The sequence below is a fragment of the Taeniopygia guttata genome, chromosome 2, assembly GCF_048771995.1.
Source record: "Taeniopygia guttata chromosome 2, bTaeGut7.mat, whole genome shotgun sequence".
In the NCBI taxonomy this organism is placed as follows: domain Eukaryota; kingdom Metazoa; phylum Chordata; class Aves; order Passeriformes; family Estrildidae; genus Taeniopygia; species Taeniopygia guttata.
In genome coordinates this window covers 69560574-69576365 of record NC_133026.1, presented here as the reverse complement: position 1 = coordinate 69576365, position 15792 = coordinate 69560574, and the positions used below count along the sequence as shown (strand labels likewise).

Below are 15792 nucleotides of genomic sequence, written 5' to 3'. Positions count from 1 at the left end.
TTTTAGAACTACATGTGTAGAGGACTTTCAGAGAAAAAAACCCCTGCACTGCGCATATTTGGAGACCATTTCTCTGCCTCTCCATTTTCACCTATCAGAACTGCTGATTGTCCCACTTGGAGGAAATCACCACCAGTGGTTTCCCTTCTTTCCTCAAAGTGTTCATGACTGTAAGAGCTTCAAGATCCTAGGATTTTGCTGAGCTGCCTAAGCATCTTCCAAGCAACGCAAAATCTTTGCCTTTCAGAGGCAGGCAAGCTGAGACTAATAAGCAAACACAAAGTCGGGATCCTAATGCTCAGAGAGTGTTACAACGTGACTGGATCGCAGTTCTTCCCAAGTAACTCATCTTGGGCAAATTTATATCAAAGGGAAACTAGGTTTGCTGAGCATACACTGGGCTCATAACCTCTGTAAATCTTCTATCTCCTCATGAAAAAAGGGTAATAACTAAATATAAACCCAACTTCAGAAAAAGAAACAGGTTAAATGAAAATAACTGGGAGATACCATAAACAACCAAGTGTCCAGGCTTGGTATACACTCAGATATGTTTTGAAGTATTTGTTAAGAAAAAATCCTCAACAGTATTTCTAAGAAACTAAGTTAAACCAGCAGAACCTCCCACCTTGGCTGTGGATCTGGCAAAGCCCTCTTTGGTCACTTTAGACTACTCTGTTCAATGTAAACTGTATCACCTAAGCCTCCACAAATGTCAGCTGCAGCTCTGCCACTAAGTCTGTCTGTGTAGCTGTATTGATGTGGGTTTAATAGCAAATTCTTTCAGTACAGATGAGCTCAGTGAAGACAGAATACATTTGATAACTATTTGAGTTAACAGAACATCATACCAGGACTCCAAGCTTTAGCTTAAATAATATATAATAGTTAGACTTTGGAGTGGTTTTCAATTTACTATCATGCAATTTATTGTTATTAATCTTAGTTATGAGCATGGATTCTTGGGCTTACCTGGGTGAGCAGTAGGATACCATCCTTGTGAAACATGCCACACAAAAGATTTTAGGGAAAAGATTTGCATTTTCTTAATGGGAAGCATTTATTCCCTAACAGAATTTAAAATGAGTCCCTACGTGACTATTGGTATTTTGTAAATTCTTTACCAGTTCAAATAATGAGCTGCATTAGGTGCTGTACAAACACAACACAAAAAATCAACACTTTGTTTCCCATACATATTGCTTTTCATTTAATTAATTAGGCTTCCATAAAACAATGAACAAAAAAGTCCCAAGGCATTTCTTTTTAATCTCTATGTGGAAAACTATGTTGCTCAACTGACTGATAAACTACAAAATCAAGGAGCATCAATACATAAGACTTAGAAGTTGGATATGTAACAAAGAAAATAAAAAAGAAAGCGAGGAAAAATAATTAGTGACTCAGATATCTAACAGAAACAGATATTTTAAGAATAGTAATGTTACTTACTACTAAGAAAAAACAAATTAATAAATTCTGTAACATAAGCCAAAACCAGAAGAAGGCACAGCCATCATCTATAATCTTCCTAGGTTCAGAAAACAGAACAACTAATGGTAGCAAAAGCAAATTGTAGACAGCTTAGTGCAAGAAAATGCTCTAAGAATATAAAATAAAATCATGATGATTCAGGAAAGCAAATTTTATTGGTCTTAAGCAACTCACCAGCTTTTGAGCAAAAATAACAATTTTGTGAAATTGATGCATGTGCTTCCTTCCCAGCTCAAAGATAATGTTTTTGTGTGGCAAGAATTTATCTACAGGAAGTACACAGAAGGAAATTTAAAAAAACTAGAAGGAAGGTATGCCATTTAGGGGGCCCTACACAAGCCTGAGAAGTGAACCCACAAAATCATAATGAGTTTCAACAAGTCCAAATGCAAGGTGCTGCAGCCAGGTTGGGGCAATCCCAGACATAAGTACAGACTGGGAGAAGAATTCATGGAGAGTGAGAACTTTCCTGCTAAGAAGGACTTGGGGGTGCTGGTGGTTGAGAGGCCAGACATGAGCCAGAAATGTGCACTTGCAGACCAGAAAGCCAATTGTCTCCTGGGCTGCATCCAAAGAGGGGTGGCCAGCAGGGCCCCTTCCAGCCCAAACCATTGTATGATTCTATGAAACACAATATGCCATGCTGAAGTGTTAATCTAAAAAAGTGTCTGACTCTTCTATTGTTAGATTTTTTTTTCAAATTGCACTGCCTGCAACCCTTTTCAGAAAGATTTATACAAATTGTCATGACTCAACTATTCAGAAATCAGTGCTTTGGGGACATTAAAATTAAAATTACTGCAACAATTAACAGCTTCTTAAACCAAACTGTACACTCAAATAGCCACTGTGTATTTCTTAACATAATTTCAGGTAAATTATATTTACAACACAATAATAAAACAAATTATCTCATAAAGAAGTCTTGACGGTCACATGTTTCCTGGAAAATGCTTCTTATTTCTCTACTAGATTGTTTTTTTTATCCTGACACACTGTGTTGCTGAGATTATAAGAAAGCAAAGATAAAGCAAAAATATGTTATTTGGTTTATTTAACTGTACCTGCTCATAGAAAGGATTGTGAGCAACATAGTAATTGGAGTCAAAGGATTCTTCTGTTACCAGAACTCTCTGCCTCTCACCAACCTGGAAAATAGAAGATGAGAGATGACACAGAAATTAAAACCAACGAATTATTGTGAGAACTTCAGCTACAAACAAATGCCCTTAGCAGAAATAATCAAATTCTCTGAGGAAACTCAGTATCAGTAAGAAAGCAGAGTAGAGAAAACCCTACTTACAAGAGCCTAAAACTGACAGGGTTAAAAGAATCGAGGGATAGAACTGAGGGGCTGTAATGAAAAAAAAAGAGGGGCCTAACATGAAAATCCAGTTCAGAAATATAAACTGATTTTTATTTATTAACATGATAGCAAATAAAAATGTCAGATATGAACAAAGTCCATTACATTTTCATCCACCTAATGAAAAAAATCTGCAATCAATCCCCAAAAGGGTGTCTTTTCTTTAAAAGTCACACTTGTTATTTACAATGCTGGGGCATGTCCTTATTCCCTCTTGGTGATCTCATTTCACTGTATTCATGAGATCACACCAATTTCCATGGTAGTGGAGCCAACAGTGCATATTACAAAGACTCAAGAAGAAGAGTTTTTAACAACTCACAGACCCAACATACTAAAGGCAAAACAAACACTGGTCTGGAAAGATCTGTCTTTCAATTATACTTCTCAACTTCCAAATGCACGAACACTGTTCAAAGGAAGCACCCATTTTAAAAATTAAATTGAAGACTCCAAGACAAATCAGTTGCATTTAGGGACCAAACAGATATGGAACAAAATATCACTTTCCCCAAAGTTCAAAATCTCCCTCTGGTCTTGTCCATTACTGAGTTTATGATGAAGTGTATAGCTTAATTTCTGCAAACCGAGAAGGACAATTAGCTCACATTTTTAGTCTGAACCCATTTCTACTTTTTCCATCTAAATGTGCTCTAGATTATTTCCAAACTATTTGACAAATGCATTCTGCAAATTGCAACTGTCTAGCAAGTTAAATTTATTCACTGCTTTTATTACTATTCTGAGACTCAAGAAGGTTTCACATTTTACTCAACAGTTTTAATATCCATGAGCAAAGTTACATTCCCCTCCCTTCTCCCTGAAAGATTCCCACCACATCCTAAAGGCAGCTGTTACACACAAGTTTTAACATCTCCATCATAAGTTCCATGTGAACTCTGCAAGATGCAGAGAGGATAATAATGTTTTACTTCTTTAAGGTACAAGCAGTAAAAGATAAGATTAGGATTTTCTCTTACAGTAAATTGTAGAAAATAGAACTTTTAACAAATAGGAACAGCAATGTCACATCTGCATTACAGCATATATATGTACATGCATATGTATACATATGAGATAAGTATATAATTCTCCACTTGCTAAAAAGAAAGATTTCACAGAATAACTCTTGCATTCCCTTTCTCGTGCATTTATCTGGAACATTCCCAAAGTAAACCCTGGAAAGTGAGGGAGACAGCAAGCACCTAGCTCATTTCCCCAAAGTCTGATAGCCAGAACCACAAGTTGTGGGGTACACAGCAGAAGGGGCAAAATCCCCAGTTCCAGACTCAGTAACAGAATCCTAATAGTAGAAATATGTATATTTTTGCATACTTTTAGGAGGTGTTTAAGAGTTGTTTATAACACTTTTAGAATCTCCATTCTCTGGGAAGTCTGCAACTACAAATAACAACAGATAAAACAATACTCAAATTTTAGTAAAAATCCAGTGTAACCAACAGCAGGGTGGTTTTTTTATCACTATTTTCAAGAAAACAGTCATTAAATTTAAATCCCCACAGTAGTTTTGCAAAACATGTCAATAAGGCACTCAAGATAACTACTCCAGTAATAAGATTACAGAAAACATTTCCCCTAAACTGAGAGGTTTTGTTACTTCTATAATATTTGAGACCACAGCTTTTAAAAATCACAACTCAACATCTGCTCAAGTCTCAGATGTCCTGCAATATAATGAAAAAGAGGAGCAGAGAATGTTAGATAAGCAACATTTACTCTTGGGCAAACATGCTACCACTGAAAAAGCACGAAGGCCAATCACCAAGTCATGTCTTCACATCCTGTTTATTATTTACCAACACAGAAACTTAGCAAAACTGGCTCAGAGAAATATTGGGGCTGTAACTAATTTCTCAGTTGTCTTGTGGATCTCTCTGGTCATAATAGTCTGCCTTCATCGTGGCTATGAACCCTGCCTGTGAGGCAGACCAGGTTACATGTGTTATCTTCATACTCTGAGATGACAGAATGGTAAGCATATTATGCAGGAAAAAAAAAATTGAAAATCAGAGGGAAGAAGAAAAGAACACCTGGGTTAGATCATTTGATATAAGATGTGGTTTCTTCAGAGACATGTTGCCAGTTTTTCTCAGCTTTGCTTCCAGAAGCCAAAAGAGGTCAAGTCTGCATGTCTCAGTGGGCCAGAGGGAAAGAGTCTGAACTCAGAATTTCTTGGGAATGGGAAATAATCAAGACGAAATTAATCACATAGCATCAGAATGATAGCATTTAAATTGAGAAGTTTAGAGGCGCAAAACCACCTATACCAATTTACAGTACATGCATACAGACAGACAGACAGACAGACACACGCATACACACAAGACTAGCATGGCACATTGTAAGGAATGAAAAGTAAATCCAGTAATTGTCCACTTGCTGAAGTTATGGATCTGTAGCCTTGGCCAAGGCTGAGCTCCCAGAGAGATATAATACTCAGCTATTTGCAGACTCTTTTGCCATAACAACAGAGAAGGAAAATTCCATTTAATGAGTTAGGCCATTGCGTATTCATGATCTACAAGACTAATTGGCTACATGATTTGTAAGACAGAAAATTATTATCTATCCTGCATCCAAGTATAATTAAGAAGAAATGTAAGTACGCAGAACGCAGCTTTGGTATTGAAATTTGTTCAAAAAGTGCAATATGTCATCATTTCTGCAATTATTCCCCTGGGATCTCTAAGTGCCTAAGTTTCACCTCTCTCAGAATTTAAATATGCAGAAACCAGACATGATATCTAATAACAGTCATAATTATAATAACTTTGATGATTTTTTTTTCAGGCATGTAGCAGCAGAAGTAGTTCAGTATCTTATTTTTATTCCTATTCTTTCATCTGCTTCCATAGGTACACATGAGTTCCAGCTCTCAGGGAACTACAATTCTGGCAAAGCATCTGGAACTGAGGCAACTCAGCCCTGGCATCTCAATTTGGAAAGGTTTCCTATAGAAGCATTATTTTTTACTTTATGGATGACATTAGGAAAATATTTATGAATGATAGCAAAAAAACCTTGCCCAGCAACCTCTCCCATGGCAAAGTGGACTGGTCACATAATTTATACAAAGGTAATTTGCTTTCACCAAAAACCATGCAACAATTGCTGCTGGTCTGATCGCTTCCTGCAATGCAACATTTACCAGGAAGTTTGTAAATCTCAGAGTTAATAATCAAATAATTTAGGAACTTATATTTCATTTTCATTTCTCCTACAGGAAATTCTGACATGGTAATTCTTTAACTCAGTTTTTCCTTTATCGGAAACCATGAAAAGCAGTTTTTCCAGCTGGCTGATTTTATAAAGTGAATGAACAGCAAGAAATATCCAAACTCCTTCTTGGCTGCAGTCAAATTAAGTTTCTCTTTTAAACCAAAACTGACTGAATCACACAAAATAGAAGACCAATTTTAAAACTCTGCAACAGTTTGGGTACCAAGGACTGTCCCTTTTTACATGCTTTAATAGAATATTGCTATGTAATGTCAACAGTGGTGTCTGCTGTGATTACACTCAAGGTAATGTAGACCCCCCATAATTATTTTTTTCCATCAATGAAGACTATGATTGCACAGTTTGGATTTGCTACTTACTACAGCCAGAGCATGTGGCACATGATCTTTTTCAATGTTTCCTTATTGCTCTTTTACTTGCATTTTATCAGCTTGATTAGCCAATCATCTGACTATAAAGACATAAATTAATAACCACTGTATTTCTATATTTTTCCCATAGAAGAAGGCACACTGCCCATGTAGCATCTCCACTGATTTAGAGACAGTGGCCAAAGCCTTCTTCAGACTAAGTTCAATTCATAGTGGAATTGGTAAGCATGTCTCCATTTCTCTTGAAGGAGGCTAGCTTGGATTCTGACCCAAATCATCATGGAACATACTTAGTACAAGGCTTGGAAGCCACATAAAAATATGCTTTCCTGTATTTGTTATTTAAATCTGTCATAAAGCAAGCAATGAAAAATACACATCATCACAATTTCTGTGTGCATGTTTTAGCAGATTATTCTGATGTATAGGATATTTCTGGTAAACATATTTGAACTTTATTAAGTATAACACAGTTTAAGAAAAGCAACGTAGATAGGGTTTCTTCTACATTTGTTTTGGTTTACTTCTCTCCTGATCTTTCAGTTGCGGTCTAATTATTTTGAATAAATTTTAGTAATTATGCAGACTATGTATTCTTGACAATAAAGGAGAAATGAACTGCTGGACCTACTTTTTATAAATCATGTCACTCCATCTGTAAATAGAAGTCAAATTTCTTGAAAATTATAATTAAGCATTCTCTAGGTCTTCTGTCTGCATATTGTAGGTATGTTCTCCACCTCACAAAAAGTCGAACTGCACCACTACCTTCCTGTAAAAGCAACAAAGTTTCTAGAAACTTATGACATGGTCCTGTTTTCATGATACCAGAACACATCTCTTTTCAAAATCTCCTTTGTACTGCTTTGTTCTGCTATGCAGCACTGCTCCTCCAAAATTTAGAATGTATACATCTCTCCCTTTCTGAAGGTAATCTTGGAGACAGAGCATGGACTTGTCTCAGAGCTTTTCAACAAAGTTGTTTGGGATTTAAATGTGGATATTGGAAAGCAGTAACATTAAAATAGTTCATCTACTGTGCATGACAATTTTTATGCTGGGATAAATATGCTTTTCTAGCACACAGCACAGACAGCTGCCACTTCACTAAGGCTCATGTTACAACGGCTGTCTGATTCCAGATGGGTACATGCCTCTTTTTTATTATGTTATGTTCAGTGCATAACCCCTGCACAAAACTACAGCAACAGAGTGACATAAATATTTAGAGTTCCATATCTTTTGCATCATACAATAATCAGTCAGATTAATCTTTATAGCATATGTCTGGTGCATTTTACCTGGGGACAGAAACATAGAACCTGATCATGTCAGTGCTGCAGAGTAAGCAGTTGAATTCATGGATTCACGTATCCCTATTTCTTCCTTCCAAACCTAGACAATGCTGTCTCAGTCCTACAATGGCACTAATATGCAACAAAACCAAAATTCTCAGTGTTTTTCTTGTACTTATATTGCCCAGGCTTTTCTCAGCCTTGGAAATAGAGTTGGGTGGTTGTCTTCACATACAGGAAAGTATTCAGCTAATAAACTTTGGAAACCCATGTGAAAAGCAGACAACGCTCAGCAAGGTGTCTCATTTCAACATCAACCAATACAGCTGACTTTGTTAAATCATCATTATTGAACTGCCCTTCTTTAAACAAATCTGCAGATTTTTTTTTTTAAGATTGCATAAAAAGTAAGACTTATGAAATAATACCTAGGAAAATGGCTTTTAATTTTTTTTTTAGGCACACTTGTTTCAGCCACACTGTTCTTTCCACAGCATCATTCAAAATTCAGAATGGACACAGGCAACAGATGCCCACAGAAAAAAAAGCTTACAACCATTTTCCAAGCTGGCTTGAGGCAGTGTAAGCTGGAAGGAAGGATTAGGTATAAATTAAAGACAGCCAGCTCTAATAGTACACAATCAGCATAACAAAAAAGTGCTTTAGATCTTCGGCAGCAGGCACTGCAGCTCATTAACAGCAAGTGAACACCTCTTTGGTCCCCTTATAAATTTGTTGGCAAAGTTATGGGGGAAGGAAAAGGTAGGGAGAGAAGGAGGTGAGAGATAGAAGTAGACTGCTTCTGCTTTCTTGGCCCACTGCTCACGCTTCAGGGTAAATAGATCCTGTCTATTACTGTGCACCTGCATCTGACTGCTTCATTTTGATTTGGTCTCCTGCTGGGAAAAAGCTTCTCCCAGCACATACAAACCCTGCCATGCAGCTTAGATGAAAATTATATTCAGAGATGTGAGCAGTGACCTAAAAATGACAACTGGTCCTCAAAATATCTGATTCCTTTTAAATTCTGTAAGCTTGCATTTTGCTTGTCTCTCCTTTTCATTGCCTAGAAAAGGGGTAAGAGAAGTAGAATGTTGACAACTCTGTCATACTACATTTCTAAATTTCATTGACTGTGTACAATATTACAAAAGGAAAATAAGTTTTCTGAAATGGGAGATACATATTGCCCCTGAAAGCAGTCTCTCTCGTTGGATCTTTCTGTTGTAAACCTCAGCTTAAGAAGAAAAAGGATGAGGTGTCAGAAACTGGCTTTTTTCTGGATCTGGCACACCGTTGCTAAGATGCTGTTTTGTTGAGCTCTCTGAAACACTGTTTCCACATGTGACCACAGTGACCACAGAGTGAGTGGCTACAGCAATATAAAGTACTCTGTGCAAAACTGGTATTTGAGACCGTCAGGTAGCATGAGCACTCAAGCAACTGCCTTAATGTATTACTGGCAAAAGCCTCTCCCTCCTTCTCTTTTCAAACGATCTAACAAACCCCATAAAATGGTTGCAAATATCTACAGAAAAATTCTAAATAAAAATATCATCTCAAAATAGGAACAACAAACATATGAGAAGGTAAAATATGTTTAAGGTCTTCCTTACATACCCCTAACATTTCACAAATAAACCAAAAAAACTAGACAATGAGTCTACCCTTAAGAAAACTTGACATTAAAAATAAAAGTATGGGAAAGCATACTATCAATGCTGATTTTATAGAATGGAAGATGGCCTTTAGGAGAATCTTTTCATTTTCAACTTCCAGCCAATTTGGCAATCTGATGGATTATGGTGGCATGAGTAAACAAATATATGGGTTCTTAAAATTTTATTGTGCTTTTTTTTTCTAATAACAAGCTAAGTCTGTAGTGAAACAATCAAGCTTACAAGAACGATGGTCTTTGTTAGGAAAGGCCATCCTTATGCTTCTTATGTGAAATTATTTAGAATTATTTAGATTGGGTGTTTTTGCTGGAAGCAGTTCCTTAAGACATACTGTGTATTTCCAAGTGATTTAAGCACAATATGAAGTGGTAGTTGCTAAGGCAACAATATGCAATTCCTGTTTCAGTGATCTCTCTTAACAGCTGCATAAGCCCAGGCAAGTATCAGTTATATGAGAATTTATAAATCAGCTTGGTAAATACTCTATCAAATAACTTCTCCAGGAATTGCTTTAGGAACTCACAATCCCAAACTGTTTACTCAGACTAAAGTCTTGTCTACACGACGGAAATAGAAGTGCTCAGAGTAGCTCTGTCAGGAGGGTGCTGATGTAGCACAGACTGACGCAAGGCTGTGCTCAGCACCAGCAGCTGTGGAAGAGAATTGCCAGGAATAATAAGGAATAATAATTGCCAGGAATAATAAAAGGCCCCAGTGCAAGCACCACTTCAGTAAATCGCAGGCTGAAACACAGGTTGCTTCCTTGCAGACAAAACAAAGCAGGAAAAATTTAGGAACAGATGAAAATACTGGATTTGAGAACACAGATGACAAAGTGAACACAGCACTGATACAAATCAACAGCCAATTATGTCTCCTCTGACACGATGCTGGGATCCCTCCAGTAAGATTGGGTGCTCCTAGAATTCATCCGTAGTCTGATATTTTTTAATCAAATACACTAAAAAGATTGCAAAAAAAAGTCTGACTTCTCTCCAAACTATCACTACAATTTTTCTGCTCATCCTACAACTGAGGCCAATGTTCTCTGTTCATTTCATCTGAGAAGAAAGGGAGAGCAGATGGGATATAACAGAAAAAAACAAAGGTTCAAAATGACCCTGTTTGCAAAGCCAAATCCAACTCTCCTCCAAAATCTACTGAAAGCTCTCTTAATACATTAAACAATATACAAAATATGTAAAAACTAATGGAGAGTTAATTAACTTAGAATACAAAATGGTAGCACTGAGAGTTAAAAAGGGCATAAATATGTATCAGCTTTCTTTTCAAAAGAATATAAAAACTCATTCCGCCTACATGAATCACAGGCTACTAAAAAAGCATCTGAACATCATCAGAACCTGCAAATGTTAATGAGGATACGATAATGATATTATTTTCTTTTATTTTGAAGGTAGAAACTGTATGATCAAAAATTACACACTTCAGGGGGTTTCTTCAGTCTAAGGCAAGGTAAGACCCTAGAACTGCTGACACTTCTAGCGGCATAATGCTGAATGACAAATACATCAAGGGCTCACAGAGGGACCAAAGTGAATGAGTCATTAAATAATAATAAATGTAGTGTGACTTATGTTGTTTAGAATTTAATAGCAACTACTGTCAAACTACTTGGGATGCATTTTACTATTTTTTGAACTGTATGCCAATTATTTGCATCTAAAAAAGATAAGCAAAATAAACAACTCTCCATTAGCATACTAGAATGAAAATTCTGACCAATTGTTTATTATCCATTCAAGAGAATGAAAATAAATCAGTTCAAGAAAATGTAAGATAAATCACTTCTGCTCTAAAACAAAAAGAAAGAAATTACTACTATGGACTAAATCACTGTGTTTTAGCTTCTCTTTAAAAAAGCCCTTATATAGCTCAGACAGTAAGAAGTACTTAAAAATTGGAAGACACTATGACTTTCAACAATCCTCAAATTAAGTGGCAACATCCTTTGCTGTATTTGGATTTTAATACAAAAGAAAGTGGAACCAGCTGTACAATTTAATTGCAAGGGAAATCAATTATTGAGATAGGTCAATAATGTCTAACCCAGATGTTACAACCACATTATAAACTTTTTAAATAAAAAAAATTACAGCTGATGTCAAATCTTTTGCCTGTAGTTCTGTGCATATCACATCACTAATCAGACTACTGTGATCTCATCTAGCAGGTTCCCAATTCCACACCAAGTGTACTGGCTATTTTATCAATTAAGCCAATAGAATGGTTTGGACATACACACTAAACAATACAATACCTAGACAGGCCTGAAACTTCTTAAGGTACACAGCCTTGGCTAACACGAGAGAACTAGGAAAAAGAATGATCAGTAATTGTGTGATATATCTTTTTAACCCTCTGTGTGGGTATGGCAAGACTGGTGGTTTAAATGTACGTGAAAATGGGGATTCAGAGGGAGATTTACACATTGTTTAGCTGTCCTGAACACTCAAGGAAGGAGTGGCCTTGCCTATCTTTATGATTTTTGCAGACCATCCACAAAGGAGGTTGACAGCTGTGAAACAAGGCCTCAAGAATAGAGGATCTTCTTATGCCTTTGTGAAAAAAGCCTGCAAATACAAATAAAAATGTGCCATGTAAATATAACAATTCTCCAAGGAAAAAAATATTTCCAATTCCTATTTATGCTCTTTCCCCTTTGTAAGTAATCTCCCATTAATTACAGTCAAAATGTAACAGAAAATCAGAGGCACAGGAAACAAATCACCATTCATTAAAATAAATGTATTAATAAATGTGGCACACTAGGAAGAAATCACTGTTGTATTCCCACAATTGCTGTAAATACTACATTCTAATGTTCTCAAAGCCTAAGGTATGAAGGTATCAAAATTATGTAGAAATACTTATGAGAAAAGTTCACACATTTGTTTTTGCCATTGCCTTCACTCAATCTTGGATCATATCAGAAGGTCAGTACTATACAGCATTTTATTGTCCTGTCCTGCCCTTTTTCTTCAACTGTTTTCCCCCTTTAAGAGTATTATTTTACCCATACTTGACTGGAGTAAAAAAACTGAGTAAGACTAAACAACGTTTCCACTCCTCAGAAGAAGTAGACTAAGAACTCAAGAGCAGCAAGATTTCTGCTGGCTTCTTTCCTCCTGCCTATATCTTACTGGTTTGCCCAACACATAGTTTTATCAGACTTTTCTACCATGCCTGGCCTAAGACAATTGTTCTTTTTATTTTCCCTGAAATTTGTTCTGCTCCTGAAGGGACTCTATGAACTTTCTCACATATGCAAGAAGAAATGCAAACCATTATTTCCATGTCGTGGTTTGACACGGAATAAGAATTTTTCCGGAAGGAAGAGGTCAATTTGGACATTGACCAATTGAAGGTAGACATGCCTCTGAGAACACAGAGGGGTTAAAAGCAGAATTCCCAGGGGAACTCGCTCTTGGGTTCCGGTCAGCGGTCAGCGCAGGACTCTCCCCTGCCCAACGACGAGCTGGGTGGGGGAGGGGAGAAGCCATGTGGCCTTCGGAGGTAGGCCCAAGGGTGGAGGGACTGGAACCGGGCTGGCCCCCTGCAGATGGAAGGGTGGAGAAATCTGGGATGTCTCCGTTCCCCCCCAGAGTCTCTCTCTCCCCCAAGAGAGAGAAAGAGACAGCGGTGGTCTTGCCAGCAGTTCACCGCGCGGAAGGAGAAGAGCCGGGGGGCCGCAAGGTGCCCAGCCGGGCTGTGGGAGCTGGAGCCTGGGCAGCGAGCCATCCTTGGGAGTTGGGACTTTTAACCCTTCCTGAAAAATGAAAGCTTTGTGAAATTTTTCTCCTCCTTGGTTTAAAAAGAGAGGAAGAGAGACAGCCTGGGACCTGGGATGTTGGAAGGAGAAATTCTAAGTGGGAGGAGATGATGGAGTGGCTTTTGGCTGGACTTTTTCTTGGTAGCCACAGACTGAACTGATCTTCTCCTGCAAGAGAGACTGTATTTTAGGAGGATGCCGGTAAGGCAAAGAGACCATGCTTCAGCTGGGAAAAGACAGAAGTGGAGCGAACAGAGAAAAGTTAAAGAGGTTTGTAGTAGTGCCCCCTGTCTTCGCAGAGGAAGAAGAGAAGAAGATCTCTGTTCTTAGACCCTCGGCCCCAGGGGAAAATGGGGGGGACAGTTGGTCCCAAAAATGAAAAACTGAACTGTTGTTTTCCCCCTCTTAGCAGGGCATCCTTGAAAAGAAAAAATCCTAAAAAGCAGTCTGTCCATCCATGCATTGGTGGTGAGAGCACTGTGCATGGAAAGGAGAGGGTCACCACTGGCAAACTTTTTTCTCCGGGCGGAGCCATGTGGTGACATGGAAGCACAGGATGTGGCAGCTGTGTTTCTTGGGGGGTCTGTGGGACAGGAGAGACTCCTCTCTCCCTGCAAATAGACTGGGTGTTGATTATCTAGAGGGTGGAAACCTGATTAGGGTCCAGATTGTGTCTCACTGTAGTTTATTGGAGTTGGGTGGTGGGAGGAGGAATGCTTTGGAAGGTTTTAATTTTAAATTGTGTGTGTTTCTTTTTTTTTTTCCCTCTTTTATAGTAGCATAGTAGTAGTAGTTTAATAAAGTTTTTTCTTGTTATTAGGCTTAGGCCTGCTTTGCTCTATTCTCAATCGCATTTCACAGCATTCAGTTAAAAGATTGCATTTTCATAGAGGGCACTAGCATCGTGCAAGTGTCAAACCATAACATTCCATTTCCTCCATGTTGAGATACTCCAAATATGAAGAAGGAAAACAGATGCCCCATAAAAAAAAAAAAAAGAAGTTTACTGTTTTCCACTTTTAAGATCTACACCCTTTTCACTTCTTACACCTCTCCCTCTATTGTACTAGTAAAGGCAACAAAACCATAAGCTGCGAGATTCCAAAGGCAAAAGACTAGTAGTGAACTTGAAATTGCCTTTTAAACAACTGAGATGGGGTATAAAATGAGGCAGGCCTAGGTTTTTTTTAGTCCCTCTTACACTTTAACAGCCAGCTATTGAATTCTCCAAAAAGATTTCTGCATCAGAATAAGCCTTGCATCATCTGTATCTTACTTCTATGTCAGAAGCAGCAAGAGTATAAGCTACTTTCCACGAGGTGATCAAATAAAGCAAGTATGTAAGACAAGAGAAAACAATGATGTTTACATTTTACACTGTTTCATGAGTTATGAAGACAAAGTTGCCTGGGAACTGTAGCTGGGTTCCTCCAGCTATAATGATGAAGAGGTCTGTGCTGATGGAAGTTTCATATTGCACAAGCAAAAAATATTGTCAAGAGCGCCAGCATGGTGTCTGGAGTATTATTATAGCATACTATAATGAGAAAGAAATGAGAATGAAGCTAGCTGTCCAAAAATAAGAATACTCCTGGTAAAAAAAAAAAAAAAAAAAAAAAAAAAAAAAAATTTAGTATTGTTCTTTTCTCCTAAAGAATATGGTAGAAATGGCAGGACACTAAAAAATGACATAACTGCACATAAACTGATCACTTTGATCAGTTCCAGCCAACATAAGATTTTTGCCAGTATTTCCTGCATCCAAGTGACTCTCTACATATTTGCACTTTCATCCTACTATTTTTCCTAGCTAATAAGTCAAAATCTATGCAAACAGCTCAGGGTCACAGAGGTTTCTCAAGCTCTAGAAACTTGACAGGGATTCCAGTAAAGATGGGGATTGGCGATTGAAAACTGGTGGAAACTGCTGGAAAAATGGTGGCAACAGAACTTAGCAACCAGAGGCATTACACTGGTTTTGCAGAATGAAAGGGCAATTTTTGTCCAAACAAAGAGAAACTCCACTCAACCTTCAAATCAACATTTTAACTGAGAATATCAGCAGCTTCATCATTAATATGAATTTGGGCATGCCTTTATATTGTTTTTTAGTTTTCAAGATCATAAATTACAACAACTTACAGATAAGTCTGCCAAAAACCCCTGCCATTTTATAGAGTGGATTTTGTTATTCCATCATGTTTGAATGCCAGTAGAGAGAATAGAGGTTTTGCTATATTTTTTAAGGAATACTGGGAAATTTGAAGAATGCTTCTGATAAAGGAAATATTTGCACTTTCATTTGTTCTGTATAATCAAGGACAGAATTTCTTCAGGTAGTATGAGATAACTTGTCACATTTGTATTTGAAGCACTTTGAAAATACATCTTTCAACTTCTGTCATAAAATATCTGACCACATAATAAATTTGCCAAACATTTTTCCAAATTAATTTCTTCAAGCTGCAATGCAGTGAGATAAGCCAGAGTGTGTGCCACAAGTGACCTGATGGTCCTTCTAAAGGCAAAAAAA

The 15792-nt window shown here is 37.5% G+C and overlaps 1 protein-coding gene across 3 annotated transcripts in view; it reads right to left on the bottom strand.

Annotated features, from left to right (window-relative positions):
* The window catches only part of CDKAL1 (CDKAL1 threonylcarbamoyladenosine tRNA methylthiotransferase), a 374946-nt gene that overhangs the window by 25057 nt on the left and 334097 nt on the right, over nt 1-15792 (bottom strand). For all 3 annotated transcript variants that reach the window (XM_002191079.7, XM_072924178.1, XM_030265571.4), the window contains one exon: nt 2559-2642. In XM_002191079.7, coding sequence (XP_002191115.5) covers nt 2559-2642 — 84 coding nt within the window. The remainder of the gene's footprint in view (nt 1-2558; nt 2643-15792) is intronic.